Raw genomic sequence first — 23,633 nt, forward strand, 5'->3', positions numbered from 1 at the left:
CAGGGCGAAACATCGGGTTCAGTTGAAAGCATTTGTGAGCCCTAAAACATCAGGTTCCAGTAGAAAGAAACGAAGCCCTAAACAACATCCAGTTCGGTTTAAGAATAACACAGATCTGACATCATAGGGATAACAAAAAAGCCAGCCCAAACCATCCAAAATGGGATGATCAATGTCCCGGTTCACATCCGGTTGAACCATAATACCGATCAGTCCGAACCGAACCAGGAAAAATTTTAACCCCTCGCTCTCCAGAGTATCTACATGCAAATTTAATTATGCGACCAAAGGTTATAAGAAGGCACTGCTGCGTATCCAACTAATTAAAATGATGTCGAGAAACAAAGCATCAAGTGCACTTGGAAAAGACTACATGTGAATCCTCATCGAGTCATGAGACCCTGTTTTAGCTGAGGGTAGGAAGGAGTATCAATCTAAACAGTCCACAAACTTAGTCCTCTGCATCCACCGAACCTCCCTTGAGGTGCAAGTGCTTCTCCCTCTTCTGGAACTCTGTCAGTCCCTTTCCACTGCCAGTAACACCAACCTTGCCCCTAGGATCATCTGGGGACTTGAAGATACTTTCTCGTTTTCGACCGGAGAAGAATCCAATCTGCAACATCAAAAGATCAATTGAAATCTGATAATGATTGTGCACATTATGAAAGTGAGCTGGCATTGCCATAGAAACTGATGAATAGAGTAGTGGCTGCAACAAAAGAAAAGCATAAATATGAGCGTAACCAGTACATAAAGCTCCCGCTAATGTGAGGTTCGGGGTCTAGAGAGGGTCAATGTACATGATTCCTACTCTAAACAGAGAAATGCAATTACCGTGACTCAACACCTAATCTTTCAGGTCGCAAAGGAGCAACTTTACAGTTGTATCAAACCCTGCCCTCCAAAACAAAAGCCAAATATGACAAATGAAATCCTGATTATTTTTTACCTTCTTAGTTTTTCCCTTGGTGGATTGGAATTGCTGCCATGCATTCTGCCGCTTATTTTGTGCAACTTCTAGTTGTTCACTGCGAACCTTTGACTTGAAAGCATGTATCTTCTTGCGCTTAGAAGCTTTCTGCCAATACATGCAAGAATCTGTTATTTAGCAAAAATGCTTGAAAGAAAGAACAGGCAAATCACAAGCAAGTACTTGTTGCACAATGAAACAGTGCTTAGAAAAATTCCAAGCTACAAAAGATAAGGGGAAAAGAATGTGAAACTGGCAGTTCAACTGATGATAATCCACATAACTCCATATTTCACATAACTTTTTGCCATACAAAAAACAGGATTTAAATCATGTAAGTTCCATTCCTAACTAATTACACCATCAGTAGATGTAATTCATTTTTACCACCACGGCCCTTCTTTTTTTAGTTTACACATGTGCAACGTATAATTATATGTACTAGATCATATCTTAGATGGTAATCAAACCTGCCCTTTAATTAATTTCAGTCTCATGCAAAAAGCAAATCATCATCAATTTCTTGTTGACCTGGCATTAAGAAACAAATATGTTTTACTATTCCAAAGATTAAAGAGATGGCATATGCAAGCAGTATAATTGACATAACTCCATCTTCACATAAACTCCACAATTATATGGGTTTAAGCAAATTAGATGACATCAGTTTTATTCCTAAATTATTACACCAGCAGTAGATTTAACTCATTTTCACAACCACTGCCCTTTTTATTCAATTTACACATGCCCAACATATAATTGTATGTAGCAGATCATATCTTAGATGGTAAGGGCCTACTATCTAATTAGTTTCATACTCCTCATGAGAGAAGCAAATTGTGTTTGGTAATCATCATTTTCTTGTTGACCTGGCATTAGGAAACAAGTATGTTTTAGTATTCCAAATATTACAAGGATTACTGGTGAATCAAGAAGAATATCTAGTTACAGATAAAGACCCAAAAGGCATTAAAATGGGTGACATTATATCTTATAACACAAAGAAATGGCACAAGCAGTATAATGAACATAATATTCGTCTCTAGAGAACACCCAATTAGTTGGTTCTGGAAACCATAGTGAGCAGCTGGTCAATTTACTTACCACGTCATCAGGATCATTGGGATCAATACGAAGTTTGGCAGGTAAGGTACGTGCTTGGAAGTCGGTTGTAGCAGCTTGTGCAATTTTCCTTTTGATGGCTTGTCGAGTAGCCTCAGCTTCTCTTTCAGCTTCTAACAATGCATCACCCTCTTCAACTGGCCGAACATTAGCAGGATCCACCTGGATGCAGCATCAACAGCAATCATCACAAGTTAATAGAGTGGTTCATTTAGGTAACATAAGCAATATTGGATAAAATATAGTAGAAATAAAATAAAAATTGGTGCCTTGTTCACAAACAATTTGATAGAGAAGACCTAAACAAAAGAATTCAAGAACAGAAGGTTCAAATTCCACAATGCCACTAAGTTGAACACAGTAGAGTGACTGGAAAATGCTAAACGGGGAGATATAAGTGAATAAGGAGTTCAACACATGATAAATTGAATCTAGCAAATTACATCCAATTTAAAGTAGCAAACACTAGAGGAGAGGAAGGATGGTTGACAACACAGAATGAACTAGAAATTTTAGTATTTAAAAGATAGGAGATAAACATTCTGTTCCAATTGAAAATTGGTCATAACAGAAACAAGAACATTTTTTAAATAAGAATTTGTAATGTGAAATTCACACCTTAGACAAGGAGAGATGAAAGGCCCAAAACTATGGTGAATTTACCAGGAAAAGCCCTTTTGCGTCTTCAAAATTGGGCTTGGTTCATTATATTATTATTCAAAATATCTTTTTGCAGCTACATAACATGTTTTACAATGCATGCTTTATGAAACAATTAATATTCACTTATAGTCGAAACATGGCTATGATTTTTCCCTGCATAGAAAGGTTTTGTACTTTCTAACAAGTCTACGCAATGTGGCACAACACAACTCCAAGCCCAAGGTGTCAATGTACAAAAGATGATGCAAGGATGCAAAATCATAATGATGAACAGGATCTTTAAGATTTCCCTTCATGTAGATCACATAAATCATCAATAATGGAAAGAGAAGATAAATGAATAGGAGAAGAAGATGCTCCAACTATACTGAATGCAAAAGAAAACTTATTTCATGCAAATGCTTTCTAATGGTGCTCAATTAACCAAAAGAAGCATAAATATAACATGTATGAAACTGCGACAAGACGGCAGTTATAAAATGTCATCAACCATGAACCGCTTAAGATTGTTGAACAGAAAGCTTCTTAAACCATCTATTCTCTATTCACATACTTTAAATTGGATTTAAAGTTTTAATTCTTGTCTTCTAAACTATCCATTAATAATGTTTTACCCAAAAAAAATATTCATAAATTATGGAAAAAAATGGATGCTTCAGGGAAAACTTCTGGATAGTCATCTAATTCAACTAAAAAATTTGCATACCTCCTCCTTGTTTCCCCAGTCATCATAGCAGACATAATACCCATTAGGAGTAATAGCCTCGATTGTGGCATCATACCTAAACATTCAACTAATCAACACATAAAAGAGAATAGGTGAAACAATTGAAAGAAAAATATACTAACATAATTAAACCTATCATGGCATACATACCATTCCCCATCCTCACTCCAAACCGCTTGAACTTTAGTACCAGCAGAAAATCCATATGGCTGAGAATGTTCATATGATGCCTAAAGTAAGATGCCAGGCATTGGTTAAGACAAACTGGAAGGTAACACAAAGGAATAAGTTCATACATGAAAATTTTCTTAAAAAGATAAGAAATTTAAAACATCATGTTAATTTGTTTGAAGAAATAAACCAGAACTAACATTTAACAAGTATTTTAAAATATGACATAGGGCAAATTTTATGTTTCTCATGTATTTAAAATATGCCATAGAGCAAAGTTGATGTTTCTCATGTATAAAATAAAACAACACAGTGAACTTAGGCCCTTCACCGTAAAGCAAGAGCATATCAAGACCAACTGAACAAGAGTTACGTCATAATTGAGAGAACTGGAAGGATAAGTAATTGAATCAATACTATACTTGTGATGAACAGCATACAAGACTTCAAGCTTGTAAATTGTGGACATATTATGCAACATAACAGAAATATAAATGCATAAACTTTCATATGATTTCCACCTTATCCAATATTTAGTAGATAACTTGTTTAATGAAGTTATACAAATTGCAAAATGAAAAATAAGACCATAATTGACCAGATAAAATCATTGATGGAATTACCACCTTCGACTGAGATGCTCCACCAAACTGATCCTGGGGAGATGCATCTGTATCAAGCTGGTTAGCATCTGCTGGCTTTGCAGTCACCAAGAGTTCCTCTGTCAGTGCAATAACCTACATTCTCAAAAGTAACACTAAATTTAGCATAGAAAGGAGGAACCTATTTTTCTTGACAAACCACATTTCGATCTAAAGCTTCAGACTTAGGATGCTGCGTGAACATCTGAAACCAGGTTATCATAAGCAGGCAGGTATTCTGCCATTATGAAAGGCAAAACCTGCAGAAAACCAAGATAAAAGAGTGATGGCATATTAAAACACAATCTTTCACATATAGCTCTTGCTTTTCTGGTCACAATAGCCCATATATCTCCAACTGCTGCAAACAAGAGAGCTATTACAACAAATCACCCTTCTCACCTTTCAAGGTGTTAAGAGAATCTAAAATCCTCATCAAAACCCTCCGCCGTGATGCAGCCGGATCATGCTATCCTTGAAATATCTTATCGTTCCTTGAAGAACACATGGCAAAGCAATAGCATGTATTGAAAACTTATAAGTACGATAAGGCAAAAAGAGACATTATTCTTTCTTGCTATGAATATTTGTATTGCACTAGAGCTGAGAGTTAGTATAGCTCACGTAGAACCACAAGCAGTCAATACGGTGAACATCCATGTTTCACAATTAAGGTGATACATTGTTTCAGAAATTACTACTAAAGCATCAATGCAGCTTACCTCTTCAAGCTCCTTTTCCATATCTGCATATTCAGAGTTTCCAGGGTCATCAGCCAAAAGTTTTCTGACCTGAAACATAGAGATAAATATCAATTTATCCGGAACAAGTTGAACTGTAAAGATGTTTAGGGAAAATAAACAAAGGAATAAAAAAAGTGAATTTTACATCATCAAGCATAAGAAGTCTTACAATCATGGATGCCGACAAAAATCCTTATCACAGTGAAACAAAAAGGAAACTAAAATGGCACCTGACATGAGCTGGTAATACATTGAATAATAAAAAAAAGAAAAATTTTCTGGAATATGTACAAGAATATCTGCAATAAGCCAATAATAACTTTCCCAAAAATAATCAAGGAATTGAATAAACACTTACAGTTAAAACATCTTATTTCTGAAAAAAATGCCAGCAAAGTTGAGAGACCAGGTTAAAGAGTAAGAATTAGGCACATATTGTTGCCTTGAGTAACTGTTGAAGGGGCCCAATGGAATCCCTCAACTTCCATCATCACATGATGGATAATGCATAACATAATCCAAAAAAGTTCGTCATGCAAACTACATGCTTTGGGAAACATACCTAAATGGTTTCAACATGACTTTCTTTGCTATGTTCCATATTCTCCACATGGTAAAATACAATTCTCTGTGTTTATCTCAAGCAACAAACTTTGTTAAATTAGGCAGCTAGCAATAGCAACCTTAGATACAAACAGTATGCACACTCGTACAAAAACACAGTGCCCCTACACCATGTTCCATTTCTTGAACAGTATCTGGTTTTCTCACTGGTGAAATAAAATATCTGTGTATCCTCATGGAGATGGTGAAAAAGGTCTATGATCTAAATTTTAGCCAAACATGTATTTTGGATCTTACAAAATAATTCATGTTTTCCGATGCATCAGTAAATGTATCTGACTACACTGTTTTTGTCTAGTGTAAAATTATAAGCCATTCAAACTATTAACAACTGTAACACCTAGCTTAATTACTTGCATAGAAGATTAAAGTTTCTATGGTCCACTAATCAAGCCAGATTGATCCAGTGGAAATGTGCACAATAACAAACAAGTGCATAGAACAGCTGAAATCAATTGAATGCATGGTTCTATGCTTGCAGCAACCACTTGAAACAACAAAAAAATAAAAAATAAAAAATTTCAAGCAAATAGAAAATCCGATTACTTATACGTTCAAACAAAAGACATGTTTTAAAAGCAAATCCCCTGAGTCTACAGATACCACACCCGCGAAACCCTAAAGAAGATATCTTGAATACACGAAAACCTACAAGACGGAGAACCCGATTACAACCTAGACTGCGAAACGAGAGACCATAGCGCAATGAACATGGAAACCCTAATAGCACGGAAGCGATTACCTCCAAGGCCAGCATATAATAAAATCACCAACCTTGGGAAGTCTAAGAACAATAATATCCAGAAAAGAAACAGAGAAGCCGAAATCGGACCTCGCGTAGCTGATCTTTGTATGTGGAGACATTGGAAGCTAGATCTTCGATGCTTAAATCCTCGGCCCCTTGCATCTTTTCCCTCTGTATTTTCTCTTCGGGCTTTTGCTCTCGATTCGCTCCGCCCCTTCGGGGAGATTCGTAGGTTAAGGGAGGAACCCAAAATTTTGGTTCTTGTATTCTCTTCGTTTCTAATTTGTGACCCTCGACATTTAAATAAAATAATATTTCTTTTATCAGATGATTCCGAGGACACGATAGATAATCAATTTCGTATTTACTATTTGCCTTATATTCTAATGTGTGTGTGTATATATATATATATATATATATATTAGAATAATAGAAGAACAGCCCTTTGACATGAGATGGAATGATCCTTTTGTGGGCTTCAAAATAATTACTATAAAGAAATAATAATTTATTTTCATTAGTAAGATTTTTATTTTTTTAAAACTTTTTTTGTAAAAATTATTTTAAAATTTAAGAATAAATGATTGAGTCTGCCAAAGTTCTATATCAAGTTTAAGTTAGAGCAAATGAGGTTGATTTTAACTATGGATTAAAGAAAGAAAAAAAACTATAGAAGCTATAGCCTTCACAAGTTAATTATATTTGAAGTTTAAAGTTTCTCTTAAATGTCCTTTTATTGTTTTACTCGATTTAATGCTTACATTAAATAAAGTTTCGAGTCTTCTTAATAGTTACTTGAAATGAACTTTTTTTTTTGTACTTAGGTTATTTGGAATGATAGAATTCATTAACATCTAAGTCGTGCAAGGCTATAGGAAATAATAATGGACTAATTATATATTATCCCATATAATTAGCTATATTTAATATCTTGATCTTTATATTTTTAAGGGTTACATTGGAATCTCTGTATTTATGAAAGTAAAACATTTAATCTCGTTTCTTCTTACATCATCAACTTTTTTGACAAAAGTATCATAAAGTTTAATACTAAGCGAGCATGTGCTTACTCTAGTTTACTTTTGTTTACCACTGAACACGTGTGGTATTTTCATCAACAAAGAAAACAACATGAGGAGAAACATGATTAAATAATTCACTTTCGTAAGTATATAGATCACAATGTAATTTTTGAAAATATAGATATTGAGATGTTAAAGGTAGCTAATTACATATTGTAATTAGCTCAAATAATGACTTTACAAATACCTCAGTGTTACGTGACCAACATCTTGACATCATATGATTGACACCTTAATGCTAAGTGATCGACATCTCAATATCATATCTTCATCATTTTTATACTATGCAGCTATCAGGTTTCATTTTCTATATGTTATCGATTATATCGTGCCTATCGTTACTCGAATTTAGCACAATACATTTTCGCCTTATTTGAAAAATACGATAAAATCATTCCCAATATCAACTCATGTCGGTAAGCATAACAATTTCTAAGTCACACTATAAAAGGCCCTCTAGTGCATTTCAAAACACATTGAAAAACTCTCATTCAATCAATGGTTTTCTTTGTCACTCTTAATATTTGACTGACACCTCAACCCTTAAACTAGCTTAAACATGAGAAGGATTTTATTCGATGCGCCCTGACACAATTTTGCGAGACCCAACACCTCTTGGATTTGGTTACTCTCGATATCGACAAGAGACAAATGCAGAATAGAACATCAATTCGTTTTGAATCAGTATCTCTCAGACAATCAAATTTCAATTTAACACCTGCTTAGGTTCTTAGGTTCTTTCATAGACTGTTGAAAGCTTAATAGAATAATTAAATTGGGAAAAAGAAGGATAATTACCAAACTCAAGCAGCAGAACAGCTTGTGTCTAACCACTATATAATAACACAGTACATAGCAGCCTGCCAAGACATTGTCCTATCTCAAACTTTTTTAGGCAGTTTAATATTTCGGAGAACAATCAACAGACAGCACACAACTCAACATCTATAGAGATATTGAACAGATTAGCATACATTATTTGATTAATACCTGCACCAAGTCATCATATAGAACAAGAAACCAGTGTAAGAAAAGCAACGTAGCAGGACTTAGATATGTCCAACATGAAATATACAACAGTGGCCAAACTAACAATCTATCCCTCTCAAGGAATACTGATAAGCCCTTCTACACCTCTAGCCCTCCACATGAAGTTGATCAAAATTCCAGTCTCTAACTAGGTCCCTACTCACAGCTCGGCTTCGGAGGAGGCGTGGAGTTCCTGCCATTCCTTGACCCGTTGCCATCAAGGGGAATGGTGTCACTTTGGATGTTGAAATGGCATTAGCCGTCCCAGTGGCGACGGTGACCTTCCGAATTAAGCAGGTAACTGCAGCACATCGGCCCTCATCTTCTGAACTTGAGACAGAGTAACTCCTAAAGGATCGTGATGGACTATCCATGCTATGGCACACAAGACAAGCTAAACTCATTGCGGAGATACAGATGGCCACAGCAGAAACTATCATAACATAGGACAATTGTCACTGTGGTAACCTAGCACAATTGTTAGTAGGCATTTAAATAGATGTAAAAAATCACCAAGTGGTACCAACAGAGAACACAATAATTTTCACCGAGTTCATTCTGCAGTAAGACAGTGATTTGCATTCATGATATCTGCAGATTCTTTCCTTATGTGTTTCATGGAAAGTTTTATTTTATAAAAAAATAAAAAAAACAAAATTAATAGTGAAGTCAACAGTTTGTGAAGTCATATGATATTTTATCAGTGTGAAGCCAAGGATAAATTTTTGGGGGAACAGAACTCGATAAAGTACAAACGAGAAATATGAAACTATAACATGTTTTTCAAAGAGAACTATTAAAACAACTACTGAAATCTGGATGACTTTGATTAGAAGATTTTATCTTTTTTCTGATAAAATGTCATATTTTCTTGTGCCTAATTGGCCAACTATTTAACACATTGATTCTAGGGGGATGGGATGAATATCAAGGAACTATATGTCTAAACCCTTCAGAATGTATTCTAGACTGCCTTTTTCTTTTCCCCCTTTATGCATGGTACAACATTTTAAAAGGATTTATCAGGGGTTCTTCTTTTATTTAAATGATTTCAAACACATATGAAACATTCATATCATTTAAGAAAAGGATATTTATGCTAGCCACCTCAATCCTTCAGAAGACAGAAGACCAACTACCATAATTATTTATCTATCCTTTTTGTTTCTTATGTAAGTTTCCTCCAGGTATCTCTTCATTTTCTAAGCAGAATTTCTTAAAATTATCAAAAATAGGAAACTGGATTTTTGGTAAACAAATTATTATGTTAGGGTCAATACTCTGCTCCTCAACTGTTAATTTGAACTACATGTTAATTTAAATTGAACTGTATGTTAATTTACCAATACAGAAATTGGTAATTTAAATAACCAGGGTAATTTGAACTGTATGTTAATTTGAAGGATGAGTTAATACAGTTATGAAACCGATGTTGTTTAGCTGTGAATATTCCCCTTGGCAATTCAAGTCGCCAACTTGATCCATCCAACTATACTAATAATCAAGGTTCGCAATATCGTATCGTACCGGTATTTCGACCTAGTCTCGGTATCGGTACGGTACGGTATACCGAGCGGTACACCCAGGTGCACCGAGCACTGTACTGCTACAGTGCACTGTACTGCTGCACTGCTACAGTGCGGACCGGTACCGGGCGGTCCGTGTATCGCTGGCCTGTCGGACCGATACGTACCGGCCGTACCGAGCGGTACGATTCGGTATGGCAAACCTTGCTAATAGTGATAAGAGCTTATCAGTTATCACAATACCCACATCCGGATAAACAATAAAACATTTAGTAAACACATTAGCTAATTAAAAGAATCTTCGGTTCAAGTATCCCCTGATATATCTTTTTTGTATCAACAATGCTCAGACTTCAAAATTTAAGATATTTTGGTGACATTATTAAAAAAGATTCTTTCTAATATCATACCATCTTTAAATATTTAAAGGTAATGCTGCGTGTATTGACCATCCTCAAATCCTGTATTGGCGGGAGTCTCAGTGCATTGTGTAAGCCCTTTCAAATATTCTACCATCTAAAGCTTATGAGCTTACATCATAACAGGATAACTAACACATTTTCCAAAATCTTTCCCATAATACCCCATAGAAATGCTGTATTCTCAAGTTCTTTAATATTCTTATATTTCTTATACCAACTTTATGTTATATCAATATATAAATAAAAAAAAAATAAGGTCCAGGAGGGCATCTGAATAATTTAAGAAGTATTCTAGCAATGGCATTCATGAACATTTACTTGGATAATATCTATACTTAAAGCTTCTTTGCGACTAGAGGCAGTGATCCAACATCTTTAAATTGGTTTTGATCTTGGACTGATAATCTGAGGAACACTTCATAGAAAAAAATAGATTGAAAGCATAAAACCTTAACCGAAGACCCCTTCTACTACCTTCAACCAATGATATTAATCTGAATTCTGAAAGATCCCAAAAAATAATCAATTACTGTATAACAATAAAAAGCATAATCAACTACTTGTAGATCAATAAATATTCAACATTGACCAAGTCATTCAGTCTCCACAAGTTACAAAGTAGCAGTCTAAGTGTAAGTATGTCTCCATGAGTTTCAAAGTAGAAGCCTAGGTGAAGAGGTTGCATAATCTAATTAAGGAACTTCCAGTAAGCAAACTAAAAATGATGGACGACTGTTTATCATCTTACCATGGCCACACTTATGAGAACTCCTAAGCTACAGCATCTATACATGCTAATGTTCTCACTAGATAATATAATTTATATGGGGTATAGATCAATAAAAAGACATGTACATGACATATATAGCTATTGTTAATTAAATTATTGAAAAACTGAAAGCCCAATTTTAAGTTTGCCATACAAATGCAACAAACACATTTCTTTTTACTGATTGTTGCATCAATCTTTAAGAATGAGAACCAATGATGCTATATAAATTGAATGTGCATAATAATGTAGGAATTGAGAAGGAATGAGAATGCAAAATATAATGGTTTGATGATGAACCATATGTATCTGAAATTATCCAGATATGTATTGCATATACTTATTGTTGATTTTGTTGTAGTCTTTATTTTTTTTTGTGTGTTTATTTTTTGGAAAATATGTATTACCAATTCAGTTTTTTTTAATCTTTTTGAAACAATTGTAGTTTTTTTAACAACTTCAGCTTGACGGCTCATTTCATATTCATGCTTGAGATAGAGTACAAGTTATTTAAAAGATAAACAAACTATTAACAAGTTGAACCTAGTCCGAGCTATGACCCTCCTAAAATAAATCGACTCAAGCTTCAGCATCATTTCAAGTTTTCAGCGGCTTGGCTGAAGCTCTATTGTAATTTGTAACCCTAATTTTGAGAGAGATATAGGTAGTTTAACGATTATCATGATGATCTTGCTTCTTGATATGGGATCACATAAGGAATCTAGTTAAATGATTCCAAGGGTGAACTTTAACTTCATGATAGAATTGCTGTTTCTCGACCTATGTAACCAAGATTCGAGACATTGAAAATTGAAACCTCCTTACTTGCAGCGTAAGGCTGGTTACATTGACCCTTACCAAGCCCTACATTGTTAAAAGACTCATGCATTGGGTGTCACTCCTTGGTCAAATATGGTTTTTCCCTACCTCCCTGTAGCAACCATCATTCCTAGATCGAAGAGTTGATAAGTATTAAAAGATCATAATTAATTAGTTAAATATATACTGGAGTCTTATAGAAGTCAAGCAAGTGTTAATCCAATTTTTATTTCCAAAAAAGGTCACTATAATGTGAACAGAAAGATTATAATGGCTTCATGTGCATGAAAAGGCTGCTTTAAGTAGCTTGGCACTAGCTTTAATTTTTTGTGCACTTTTCATTTCTAAATGTCTTTTTTCTTTTCTAATCCTTCATTTATTACCCCAAACTTTTCTATTTGTGCTCGTCCATTACGTAAAGTTATTTTCTATTTCATAATGTTTTTTGTGACTGTAGTAAAATGTAAATTAGAATAAGAAAACATAACTGAGCCACTACAACATTCAATATGGTGTCAAGCAATAAGTACTGCATATGATCTTATTTTTCTTATTGTTATTGCTAATTTTCCCCACACCCCAACATATAGTGGATTTTACTTATTTTAATTTCAAAATAGAGCATCTCCTTCGAAGGCTGCTAAAATTTTCTTTTTTTCTTGAGCTATAAATAAAATAAAAGAATACCGTAGTGAATCCAAGACGATCATTTCCCTCCTATAGTATTATTAGTGTCACATGTTGTACAAGAATAATATAACAACAACAAAGCCATAAGATCCAACTATTTGGGGTCAGTTACATGGATCTTTTGTCTAAACTATGATCTATAAAAAGTTATATGTTTAATTAAGTTCAGAGTACTTAAATCTTTATTTATAGTTTCTATTAAAGTTTTTTTAGGTCATCCTCTACCTCTTCTAGTACCACTAAGATTAATCATTTCATATTTTCTGACTATCACATTCGGAAACCTCCTAAACATATGCCCATATAATTTTAAACTATTTTCTCTCATCTTATTCTCTAACGAAACGATACATAGTTATTCACGAATAAAATTTTTTTTCCTATATTTCCTAGGAACTCCACACATCCATCTTAACATTGTTATCTCGATAACATAATTTTTTTATATATTTTTTTAACTATCCAACACCCAGATCTATAAAGTATTATTGATTCATAACTATCTTATAAAATTTTTCTTTTAATCTCAAAAATCTCCGATGATCACACAAGACTCTTGAAATTTAATCTAGAGTAAGATAGTCAGATAGAACTCATAAAAATATCTTAAAAAGAGTCCAATCTAATATCTAGTTGATAGTAAATAGTAAGCTTGATCAGATTAAAGAACATATGAACAAATGAAATAGATGATAAATAAGCAAGAGAAAATTGAATAGGTCCACATTTTGCATCAATGTCAATGATCAATGACTAAATAACATAAAAAAAATAATTTTAACATTTCTTTTCAAGAAAATACAAATATAAGAATTAATTATTGAAGGTCCTAAAGTCAAGGTTAAATAACAAAATGATGATGAAAAGAAAATCAGCTATCGCCCACACTTTACCAAAATGAAAACATATTTTAGAGTTGATAAAACTAACTTAGCAATGACTGATGAAGGAATTTCACATGAGTGATTAAGGGTGCCAAATTTACACAGTTCTACAAGATGGTCAAGATTATCACCCAATTTGGTGGGATACAATCATCAATCTTAATATCAGAGTTGATCAAACTAAAGGAATAGTTTCAATCAACCTATCAGATTCTAGAATCTTTCTTGAAATACTTAAAAAAGGGCGTATCCAAATGCATGAGGCTCTCGCCAATATGGGATCCGGAGAGGATCAATGTACTAAGTCTTATCTTAAAATGTTTAAATATACTATTTTCGTGACTCTATCCTTGGTCTTCCAGGTTGCAAAGGAATAATCTTATCGTTGTACAAAGGCTCGCCATGGACGCACACTTCCGTCTACATAAATATCTTTCACTGCTCAATTATGTAATAATATCCATCTTTTCCTCTAACATTCTGGGTCATATAGTCATATGTTATTACTTTTCCCAACAAATTGTATTATCTTGTACCATGAACGAATTCAGATACTGAGTTATTACCAAATAGTTGGTCTCGCTCTGCAGCTAATCAGGGGCATCTATAGGCAACAAAATTCCGCCACAATTATCAATAAAAAATAATGTGGCAACTCCGGCAAGCTGTTCACCCACTATACCCAAAAGATCCACAGGGTATCAGTCTAATCATCCCATCAATCATCAAAAATCATATAAATTTATCACACGTGACGAAAACCGACGAACAGCAGACAACATAATCTAACAAATCTCAAACGGATTTCACGTCGAAGGGAGGGGGAAGAAGAATACTCTAAGAAACAAGAAAGGAAGGTGGAGATGGAGATCGTCCGATCAGAATAACTTAATGAATCGGAAAGATGAAACGACCAAACAGCTTTCTGCCGCAATCATCAAAGAGCAACATGTTTCTTGATCTACTGCACATGGAATAAAAGGTGCAATTTTTAATTTCTGATCAATGGGGAGAGAGCGAGCGAGGGGATGCTTACCTTGCAGAGGCGTGCGAAAAGCTTTCGAGCGAGCGTCACTGATGTGCGAGCGCGAGCGATGGGGAAGGAACGAAGGGGATCCAGAGAGAGAGAGAGAGACTTGTCGTGGGTGGGGATCCGGAAAAGGAAGGGCCGCCACGAGACGATTGTAACCCATTTGCGTACATCGACGGTGATTCATGGAACGACTCAAGAAACGATTTAAGCCACCCTGCTGGAAACGCGACACGTCTTCCGACTCGTGCCTTTGTCGTGGGTTTAGTGGACCAGACATGCAACACTTATTGGGACTTCTCTTGTTTGCATGAGCTAAGGTTCGTTGACGCCAAGTCAAATGTGTAAACGCGTAATGGTTCGATAGAGACGAATAGGAAACTTAAGTCAATTACATGAGATAAGGGCCAATTCTATAGTAGGGTCAAGGTGGTTATTTTGGTAAATTATATGAAACAGAGACAGTGCAGCAGAAGGTGAGGTAATAACATTTTTAATTCCTCTTCAGTTTTTGCAGTATTTTGTTTAAATGATATTGGATGGTATATATCATCAAACCATTAGTAATATCAATCAAGATTTATAACTGTGATTTGATATAGCATGAACCAGTGTTTGTCGTACCGAAGCGTACCGATCGTATCGGGCGGTATGTACCGGTCCGCCAGGTACTCGGTACGCGGACGACCCTGTACCGCTACAGTACTACACTGTAACACTGCTATAGTATCAGTACACCAGGGTGTATCGCTCGGTACGCTCTGGTGTACCGCTCGGTATACTGATATCGTACCATACCGAGTCCGGGTCGAAACTCCGGTACGATACGGTATGACGGACCTTGGTATGAACAATATTTATGATATTTAAGAGATTTTGATATATAAAACAAGGTAACATGTCCTATATACGTTGGATACAGGACATGTATCACTTCCTATATTGATTGTTTATTTTTTATCTTTTTAATTTTTTAGATTTTTTTAGAGACTCTGATATGTACCAATGTATCAACATTTGATGTACACAAACTTATGAATGAATCATAATATAAATTTTCTGTCAATCTAATTTACTACGAATATCACTATTAGATCGAGATTTAAAACATATAACACTAATAATTATATCGATAAAAGTACTTGAAAATCTAAATTGAATGCTTGGTCTTTATTGCTTCTTTTGGTTTCCAATACAGCTTCATGAAGAATACTCATATTAAATTTCCATCTTAAAGGTGTACCCAAATCTCATAATAACATTTTAAAATAACTACTATGATGTGGCATGGGAAAGGTTGAAAGAATACAGACACATTGCAAGACAATTGGCTACTTGTAGCCTTCATCACTGTTCTAAAATCGAACCCAACATCTAGTGCACTGAGCCATGCAGTCTCCCTTACAATCCACATTGTAGCCCAAAACTTTGGGATTCCTAATAAGAAGATTACGAAGAGCTTTCCCTTTGATTCCCCAATCCTTCTCCAGCATGTCAATGTTCGTCTGGACTTCATCAACTAGACTACATCCAAGCACCTCAGGAAACTTCTTCAGTATTTTGTATAGGTCCTCATCATTAAGGCCCAAACCTTTGATGTAATCCAACATCTCATTTACCTTTTGTACCTTTGGAACTTCCTTGCTTCTTTCTTCCCCCCAATAGGGTGAATGAACCCAGCCAAATGCCTTTTTGAGAATGGAGTCTGCTTCCTCGATCGAAAATTTTAATGTGGAGAGTATTTCTGTGCACGTCTCCCATGTTTTCTTCTGTTCGTCTTCTAATAGGACTGCTTGGACCTGTTCAACTGAGTGTATCCTCCACTTGTTCGAAGTGCAACTTAAATTACAACTGTTGTTTCGGCTTGCACTCATTTGAACAATGGGCCTGAATCCACATGATGATTTACATATAGGCAGCACCAAATTTGGTATTGGAATTGAAGTATCCAACTGGAAAAAAGCAAATTTATGACAGTCAAAATATCATATATGTAACAGATTTGATTAAACACTAGTAATATGATAAGTGGTACAATTGGTACACAGATAAATTAATATATCAGACACTTTGTTTTGAGTCTTTTGACTGCCATGCATGTCTCAAACAAATGGCCAAAGTTAATCTTCTAGATAGCAGGACTCAGATGAGGGAGGAAAATAGCTCTTATACAACGATGCAAACTCATTTTAGTTTAATTAATTTATAACATAAACTGTCATAAGTGATTTTCTACTTCTTGTTATGGTTTAAATCACAGAAATATCATTTCTACTTGTAAGGAAGGTTGAGTATGTTGATCCTCCCTAGGTGTAATATCGGTAGAGATGATGCATATACATTAACTCTCCCCAGATGCATATTGGCAGAAAACTCATTCACTAGGTTTGTCCTATTTAATTATTGATAAATTTCTCTCTCTACGATATGCAACAATGAGGCAAAAGTTAATATCAAATGAGAAGGAAGTCGCAAAAAAGGATGTACCAAGAGAGAGCAGTATGCTGAGTATTCATGGGTCGGTAAAGTCACTGCTGATGATCGCCCCAACATTCCTAAACAAACAGACAAGTGAACGTTGAGAAAAATGATAAAGAAAGCAATAACAAGGAAAAATAGATAGGTTTCGTTGGAAAATAACTACAAGGGAAGAGCTAAAAGACCTGCACTCCAACAACAATTGACTGTCCAGAAATTAAAATTTTAATCTTAATCAAAACCCAGAAAAGCACAATACAAGGGGTTAAAGACAATCTCCTAATTTGTTAGCAGTCATAGCTTTTAATATATCATAACCAAATTAGAAAAACCAGATATTTCAGCAACTCTATCACGAGCTGCATTTCACTGTATGCCGTAAATATACATATATGCCTGAGATCCCAGAAAAACACACAACAAGAGTTAAACTCAATCGCCTATTTCCTTGCAGAGTTGTAGTTTCTATCATAACCAAATTGCAAAAAGCAGATATTCCAATAACTCTATCACAAGCTCCATCTCATAGTGCACAAACACACATATACACATCAGATTATATGCATGTATAATTGGTTATCTACATTTATAAAAGTAACTTCCTATTAGGTTTGTTTCTTCAACTCTCAGGTCATAAAGCTTTTGTCTCCTTTTAATCTGGTTGAGTTTTCTACAGCAAAGCAAACATTGTCCAAAAGAAAAGAAGATAAAATGACTTCCATGAATGGTGATGGATGCATCACCTACGGCTACAAATCAATCCACATGAAGGTAAAAAAGACTTCAAGGGAAATTAATGTTTTCATTATGAGTTTCATTTCTCCAAATTTGTGTATCCTCAGTTGTGTCTTGCTTCAGTCTTTTCCACCATGTGACGTCCTACTAGTCACTTATGGAGTTTGACAAGAATAAATGCTTCGAAACTCCTACAGAATTACTTTAGAAGAAACCAAATGTCGTTAAACTAAATAATGGGAACTTTTTAATCTTTATTGCCTTCAGACACGTTTTTCCTATGTACATATTATTTGTATTGCAGAAAAATATAATCCATGGTTAACCCCTCTAATTGTCTCCTTCTGCACAGCCCTTTTGTATCTTGTTTTTATCATTCTAATTTGTGCTTGAATAACTAAAGAAATAACTCATACCATTCACCAACGGCAACACTCCTAAATGTATCTGCCCTTGGTTTAGACACAATATCAAATGGCATCTTCAAGGTTGATGGTTAATCAACCTGTATTGACAAATTTCAAACAGAATATCATCTTTCTAATTCTTTGAAGGACACAATAAGCATTTCTGCGGAAATAGCAAGTCAGTGTACAATAAACATTCTCAGTTAACCCTAGAATGCTATTTGGTGCGTCCGACACAGCTTTACATATCTAAAAACTGTGGGTAAAGTAAACTGTACAATTAGCTTCTTCCAATGAAATGATGAAAAAGCTATTTCACATTGTTAAAAAAAAATGGAAGAATGTTCCATTACATCAAATGGCATATATGACGCTCACATGTGGATTCAAACCTGAGACCTATCACTTGTGTAACAATACACTAACCAACCCAGATGTATGAATAGAGGCACTCTCAGAGAGTTTAAATCACCCCTCCTAAATATCATAACTCTATTAATAAAGTTAGAAGTAAGAATGTGTGGAAAAACAAAGCATGTTTGTAAGAAGATAGACCAAGGAAAGAAAGAATGTCAAGTGTAACGGAAAGAGGATTCTCCAACAATATTCTAATTTTTATTTGTATTATAATTCTGCACAAGGTACTTGGCAAATGACATCGCTGCATGGAAATAGAAATGTTTAAATGGAATTTACATCCAACAAAGAACTTGAAACAAAAATAAATGCTTATCTTACTCTTGTATTCCCTAAATGAACCTTGAATAAATGATCTATGGAGCTTTACTTCTTGATCAAAATTCTAAGGGTGAATTTTAACTTCATGATAGAATTGTTGTTTCTCGACCTATGTAACCAAGATTCGAGACATTGAAAGTTGAAACCTCCTTGCTTGCAGGGTAAGGCTGGTTACATTAACCCTCACCAAGCCCTACATTGTTGAAAGACTCATGCATTGGGTGTCACTCCTTAGTCAAATATGGCTTTTCCCAACTTCCCTGTAGCAACCATCATTCCTAGATCGAAGAGTTGATAAGTATTGAAAGATCATAATTAATTAGTTTAATACATAATGGAGTCTTATAGAAGTCAAGCAAGTGCTAATCCAATTTTTATTTCAAAAAAAGGTCACTATAATGTGAATAGAAAGATTACAATGGTTTCATATGCATGAAAAGGCTGCTTTAAGTGGCTTGGCACTTATTATCTTATAGCTTTATTTTTTTTAGCACTTTTCATTTCTAAATGCCTTTTTTTTCTTTTTTTAACCTTTCATTCATAACCCCAAACTTTTCTATTTGTGCTCATCCATTACATAAAGTTATTTTCTACTTCATAACATTTTTTGTGACTGTATTAAAAAATAAATTAGAATAAGGAAACTTAATTGAGCCACTACAACGTCCGACATGGTGTCAGGCAATAGGTAATGCATATGAACTTATTTTTCTTATTGTTATTGCTAATTTTCCCCACATCTCAACTCATAGTGGTTTTACTTATTTCAATTTCATAATAGAGCATCCCCTTCAAAGTCTACTAAAATTTTTTTTTCCTGAAATATAAATAAAATAAGAGAATACCATCGTGTATCCAAGACAATCATTTCCCTCCTATTGTATAATTAATCCCACATGTTGCACAAGAACAATACAACAACAATAATAACAAAATCGTAAGTCTTAACTATTTGGGATCAGCTATATGGATCTTTTGTCTTCATTGAGATTTATAAAAAATCATATGTTTAGTTAAGTTCAAAATACTTAAATGTTTATTTATAGTATCTATTAAAGCCTTTTTAGATCTTTCTCTACCTCTTCTCGTACCACTAACATTAATCATTTCACTGCTTCTAACTACTGTATCTGAATATCACTTAAGCACATGCTCATATCATCTTAATCGATATTCTCTCATCTTATCCTTGATCGAAACAATAACTACTTGTTCTCAAATAAAAGTATTTCTTTTCCTATATTTCTTAGTAGTTTCACACATTTATCTCAACATTCTCAACTCATAAATATATTTTTTTTGTATATGTTCTTTCTTAACTATCCAACACTCAAATCCATAAAGCATTATTGGTCTCACAATTGTCTTATAATTTTTTTTTATCTCAAAAGTCTTTAATGATTATACAAGACTCCTGAAGCCCCTCGTTAGTTTAATCATTTTGTTTTTACTCTATGAATAATATCTTAATCGAGCTCTCCAACTTGTTGAATAATTGATCCAAGATACCTAAAGCTTTTACTTAAAAAAATTCTTGTTTATTTAACTCAACTATATTCTCCTGCCTATTTTTCGATTTACTAAAATTGCATACATGTTTCACAGGAATAATAAATAAATAAATTTTCAATGATGTGTAAATCTTGATAATGAATTAGTGAAGAAAAAAGCAGAAACAGAACAAATAATTGACTAATATAGTTCGTTGAAATTTAATCTAGAGTAAGATGATAAGATAAAACTCACAAAAATCTCTAGAAAAGAAAGTCCACTCTAATATCTAGTTGATAGTAAATAGTAAGTTGATCAAATTAAAGAAATAAGAACAAACGAAATACATGACAAATAAGCAAGAGAAAACTGAATAGGTCCACATTTTGCATCAATGTCAATGATCAATCAGTCACTGACTAAATAACATAACAAGAAATTTTCATTTTAATATTTATTTTCAAGAAAATCAAAATTATAGGAATTAGTTATTGAAGATCCTAAAGTTAAGGTTAAATAACATAATGATGATGAAAAGCAAATCAACTATCATGAATTTGTAGGAATGACATAAAACTAACTTAGCAGTAACTCTTACAAAATAAACCATATGTGTAGAAATATTTCTCATTGCACCATTAATCACTCATGTAAAATTCCTTAATCAAAAGTGAAACCATAAACATCATGAATTTGGCACCAGCATACTGATCAATCTTCACTAGTCATCTAAAAAACACAAAGGTTAGCAGCAATTGTATTCTTCTTGAACAGGTAGTCAGTAAGTAAAGGTTTTTTTTTCTTTTAAAACCTAAATCCAAAATTTTAATTTCATATCAATTACATAATTATGTAAAACAGGAAATTTGTACCGTATACAGGTATCTTGTTAGTCACTCTATGACAAGTTACATAGTTTTACAAGATGGTCAAGATTATCAACCAATTTGGTGGGATACAATCATCAATCTTAACATCACAGTTGATCAAACTAAAGGAATAGTTTCATTCAAGCTATCAGATTCCAGAATCTTCCTTGAAAGATAGGATGCACGCACACTTAAAAACGGCGTACCCAGTGCATGAGACTCCTGTCAATGTGAGGTCTGGGGAGGATATATATACAGCCTGACCTTTAATTATTTGAAAATATTATTTTTGTGACTCCAACTCTGATCTCCCAAGTTGCAAAGGAGCAATCTTACCATTGTACCAAGGCCCGCTCTCACGCACGCACACTTCCATCTATATGAGTATCTTTCACTGCTCAATTCAGAGTCATACAGTCATATATTGTTACTTTTCCTAACAAATTGTATTATCTTGTACCCTGAACGAATTCAGCTACTGAGTTATTACCAAATAGTCGGTCTCGTTCAGCAGCTAATCAGGGGCATCTATAGGCAACAAAATCCCCCCCCACAATGATAACCAAAAATAACGTGGCAAATCCGGCAAGCTGTTCACTCTCTATACCCAAACGATCCACAAGGTATCAGTCTAATCATCCCATCAATCATCAAAAATCATATAAATTTATCACACGTGACGAAAACCGGCGAACAGCAAACAACATAATCTAACAAATCTCAGACGGATTTCACGTCGAAGGGAGGAGGAAGAAGAATACTTTAAGAAACAAAAAGGGAAGGCGGAGATGAAGCTCGCCCGATCAGAATAACTAATTGAATGGGAAAGATGAAACGACCAAACAGCTTTGTGCAGCAATCATCAAAAAGCAACATGTTTCTTGATCTACTGCACATGGAATAAAAGGTGCGATTTTTAATTTCTGATCGAGGGGGAGAGAGCGAGCGAGGGGATGCTTACCTTGCGGAGGTGTGCGAAAAGCTTTAGAGCAAGCGTTAGTGATGTGCGCGAGAGGGAGATGAGGAAGGAACGAAGGGGATCCACCGAGAGAGAGAGAGGGAGAGAGATGACGTGGTTGGGAATCCGGAAGAGGATGGGCGGTCACGATGGAACCCATTAGCTTACATCGACTGTGATTCATATGGTTCAACTCGAGCCACGATTTAGATTACCCGTCTGGAAACGCTTCGCGTCTTCCGACTCGCGCCTTTGGTCGTGAGTTGAACACCTTGGGGAGGACTCTCGTAGACTTGAGCTAAAGGTTCGTTGACTCCAAGTCAAATGTGTAAACGCGTAATGGCTCGATAGAGATGAATAGGAAAATTAAGTCAATTACATGAGATAAGTCCCACTTCTATAGTAGGGTGAAGGTGGCTATTTTGGTAAATTACATGGAACACAGAGGGTGCATAAGGTGAGGTAATAACATTTTTAATTCAGCTTCATTTTTTTACTATTTAATTTAAATGATATTGGATGGTATATATCACGACACCAACCGGATGTGTATTATCAAATATATTTGATGGAATGTGTACTAACATATACGTTTGATATAATTTGTATTGCTTGATGTAGATCCTATATTAATTATTTTTTAATTTTTTTTAATTTTTTAAACTTCTGCGAGATTCGATATATATCAATGTATAAATACTCAACACATCAAAACAGCCTCGATCATTATAATACCATACACAAACTTATGAATCATATTATCAATTTTCTATCCGTCTAATTTATTGCCAATAACACTATTAGATTGAAATTTAAAATCTACAACGCTAGTAATTCTATTGATAAAAATACTTGAAAATCTAAATTGAAAGATTGGTCTTTATTGAAAATTTTCATCCTAGAAGGTGTACCCAAATCTCATAAAAACATTCTGAAATGACTACTAATATGTGGTATGGGAAAGGTCATTGTAAGACAATTGGCTACTTGTAGCCTGCATCACTGTTCTAAAATCAACCCCAACATATAGTGGACTGAGCAATACAGTTTCTCCACATTGTATCCCAAAACTTTGAGGTTCCTTGGAAGAAGATTTCGAAGAGCTCCCTTGGATTCCGTAATCATTCTCGAGCATGCCGACGCTCATCTACAGTTCATCAACTACACTGCATATAAGCACCTCAAGAAACATCTTCTTCAGTAATTTGTACAGGTCCTCGTCCAAACGAATAAGTGTATCACTATAAATTCTGATTTAAACATTTTTTTAATCAATAATTTTAATTAAATAAAATTGATA

At 34.5% G+C, this 23,633-nt stretch overlaps 3 protein-coding genes across 6 annotated transcripts; all 3 read right to left on the bottom strand.

Moving 5' to 3' along the window:
• Positions 1 to 291: 291 nt before the first annotated feature.
• LOC103983727 (uncharacterized) lies at positions 292 to 6,697 on the bottom strand. Of its 2 annotated transcripts, none has more exons than XM_065135172.1 (8): positions 6,494 to 6,697; positions 5,017 to 5,085; positions 4,280 to 4,390; positions 3,633 to 3,691; positions 3,462 to 3,537; positions 2,075 to 2,254; positions 950 to 1,078; positions 292 to 613 (listed from the first exon to the last, which is right to left on the bottom strand). In XM_065135172.1, the coding sequence occupies exons 1-8, from the start codon at positions 6,566 to 6,568 to the stop codon at positions 452 to 454; spliced, it is 861 nt and encodes a 286-aa protein (XP_064991244.1). In that variant the 5' UTR covers positions 6,569 to 6,697; the 3' UTR covers positions 292 to 451. The 2 variants fall into 2 exon arrangements, with proteins under 2 accessions (XP_064991244.1, XP_009399279.2); XM_009401004.3 differs by having other exon boundaries at positions 3,633 to 3,712; positions 6,494 to 6,696.
• Positions 6,698 to 8,442: 1,745 nt separating this feature from the next.
• On the bottom strand, positions 8,443 to 14,819 carry LOC135628557 (uncharacterized). Of its 3 annotated transcripts, XM_065135303.1 has the most exons (3): positions 14,664 to 14,807; positions 14,464 to 14,591; positions 8,443 to 8,950 (listed from the first exon to the last, which is right to left on the bottom strand). In XM_065135303.1, exon 3 carries the CDS (start codon positions 8,919 to 8,921, stop codon positions 8,625 to 8,627), a length of 297 nt encoding a protein of 98 aa, XP_064991375.1. In that variant the 5' UTR covers positions 8,922 to 8,950; positions 14,464 to 14,591; positions 14,664 to 14,807; the 3' UTR covers positions 8,443 to 8,624. The 3 variants fall into 3 exon arrangements, with proteins under 3 accessions (XP_064991375.1, XP_064991374.1, XP_064991372.1); XM_065135302.1 differs by lacking the exon at positions 14,464 to 14,591 and having other exon boundaries at positions 14,664 to 14,819; XM_065135300.1 differs by lacking the exon at positions 14,464 to 14,591 and having other exon boundaries at positions 8,443 to 8,985; positions 14,664 to 14,784.
• Positions 14,820 to 15,799: 980 nt separating this feature from the next.
• LOC103983710 (uncharacterized) lies at positions 15,800 to 22,478 on the bottom strand. Its single transcript, XM_009400983.3, has 3 exons — positions 22,337 to 22,478; positions 17,145 to 17,212; positions 15,800 to 16,609 (listed from the first exon to the last, which is right to left on the bottom strand). The coding sequence occupies exons 2-3, from the start codon at positions 17,208 to 17,210 to the stop codon at positions 16,013 to 16,015; spliced, it is 663 nt and encodes a 220-aa protein (XP_009399258.2). The 5' UTR covers positions 17,211 to 17,212; positions 22,337 to 22,478; the 3' UTR covers positions 15,800 to 16,012.
• Between the last annotated feature and the right edge of the window lie 1,155 nt (positions 22,479 to 23,633).

The sequence above is a fragment of the Musa acuminata genome, chromosome BXJ3-1 (assembly GCF_036884655.1).
Source record: "Musa acuminata AAA Group cultivar baxijiao chromosome BXJ3-1, Cavendish_Baxijiao_AAA, whole genome shotgun sequence".
Lineage (NCBI taxonomy): Eukaryota > Viridiplantae > Streptophyta > Magnoliopsida > Zingiberales > Musaceae > Musa > Musa acuminata.

Bases quoted from the DNA above. Each gene is read 5' to 3' on its own strand.
- LOC103983727 (XM_009401004.3), bottom strand. From the start codon at position 6,568: ATGCAAGGGGCCGAGGATTTAAGCATCGAAGATCTAGCTTCCAATGTC. The intron at 5,086-6,493 runs GTCCGATTTCGG...TCTATGTTTCAG, and splicing joins ACAAAGATCAGCTACGCGAG to GTCAGAAAACTTTTGGCTGA. The intron at 2,255-3,461 runs GTATGCAAATTT...TGCTGCATCCAG, and splicing joins ACTGGGGAAACAAGGAGGAG to GTGGATCCTGCTAATGTTCG.
- LOC103983710 (XM_009400983.3), bottom strand. From the start codon at position 17,210: ATGTTGGGGCGATCATCAGCAGTGACTTTACCGACCCATGAATACTCA. The intron at 16,610-17,144 runs GTACATCCTTTT...GCTTTTTTCCAG, and splicing joins CAGCATACTGCTCTCTCTTG to TTGGATACTTCAATTCCAAT.
- LOC135628557 (XM_065135300.1), bottom strand. From the start codon at position 8,957: ATGATAGTTTCTGCTGTGGCCATCTGTATCTCCGCAATGAGTTTAGCT.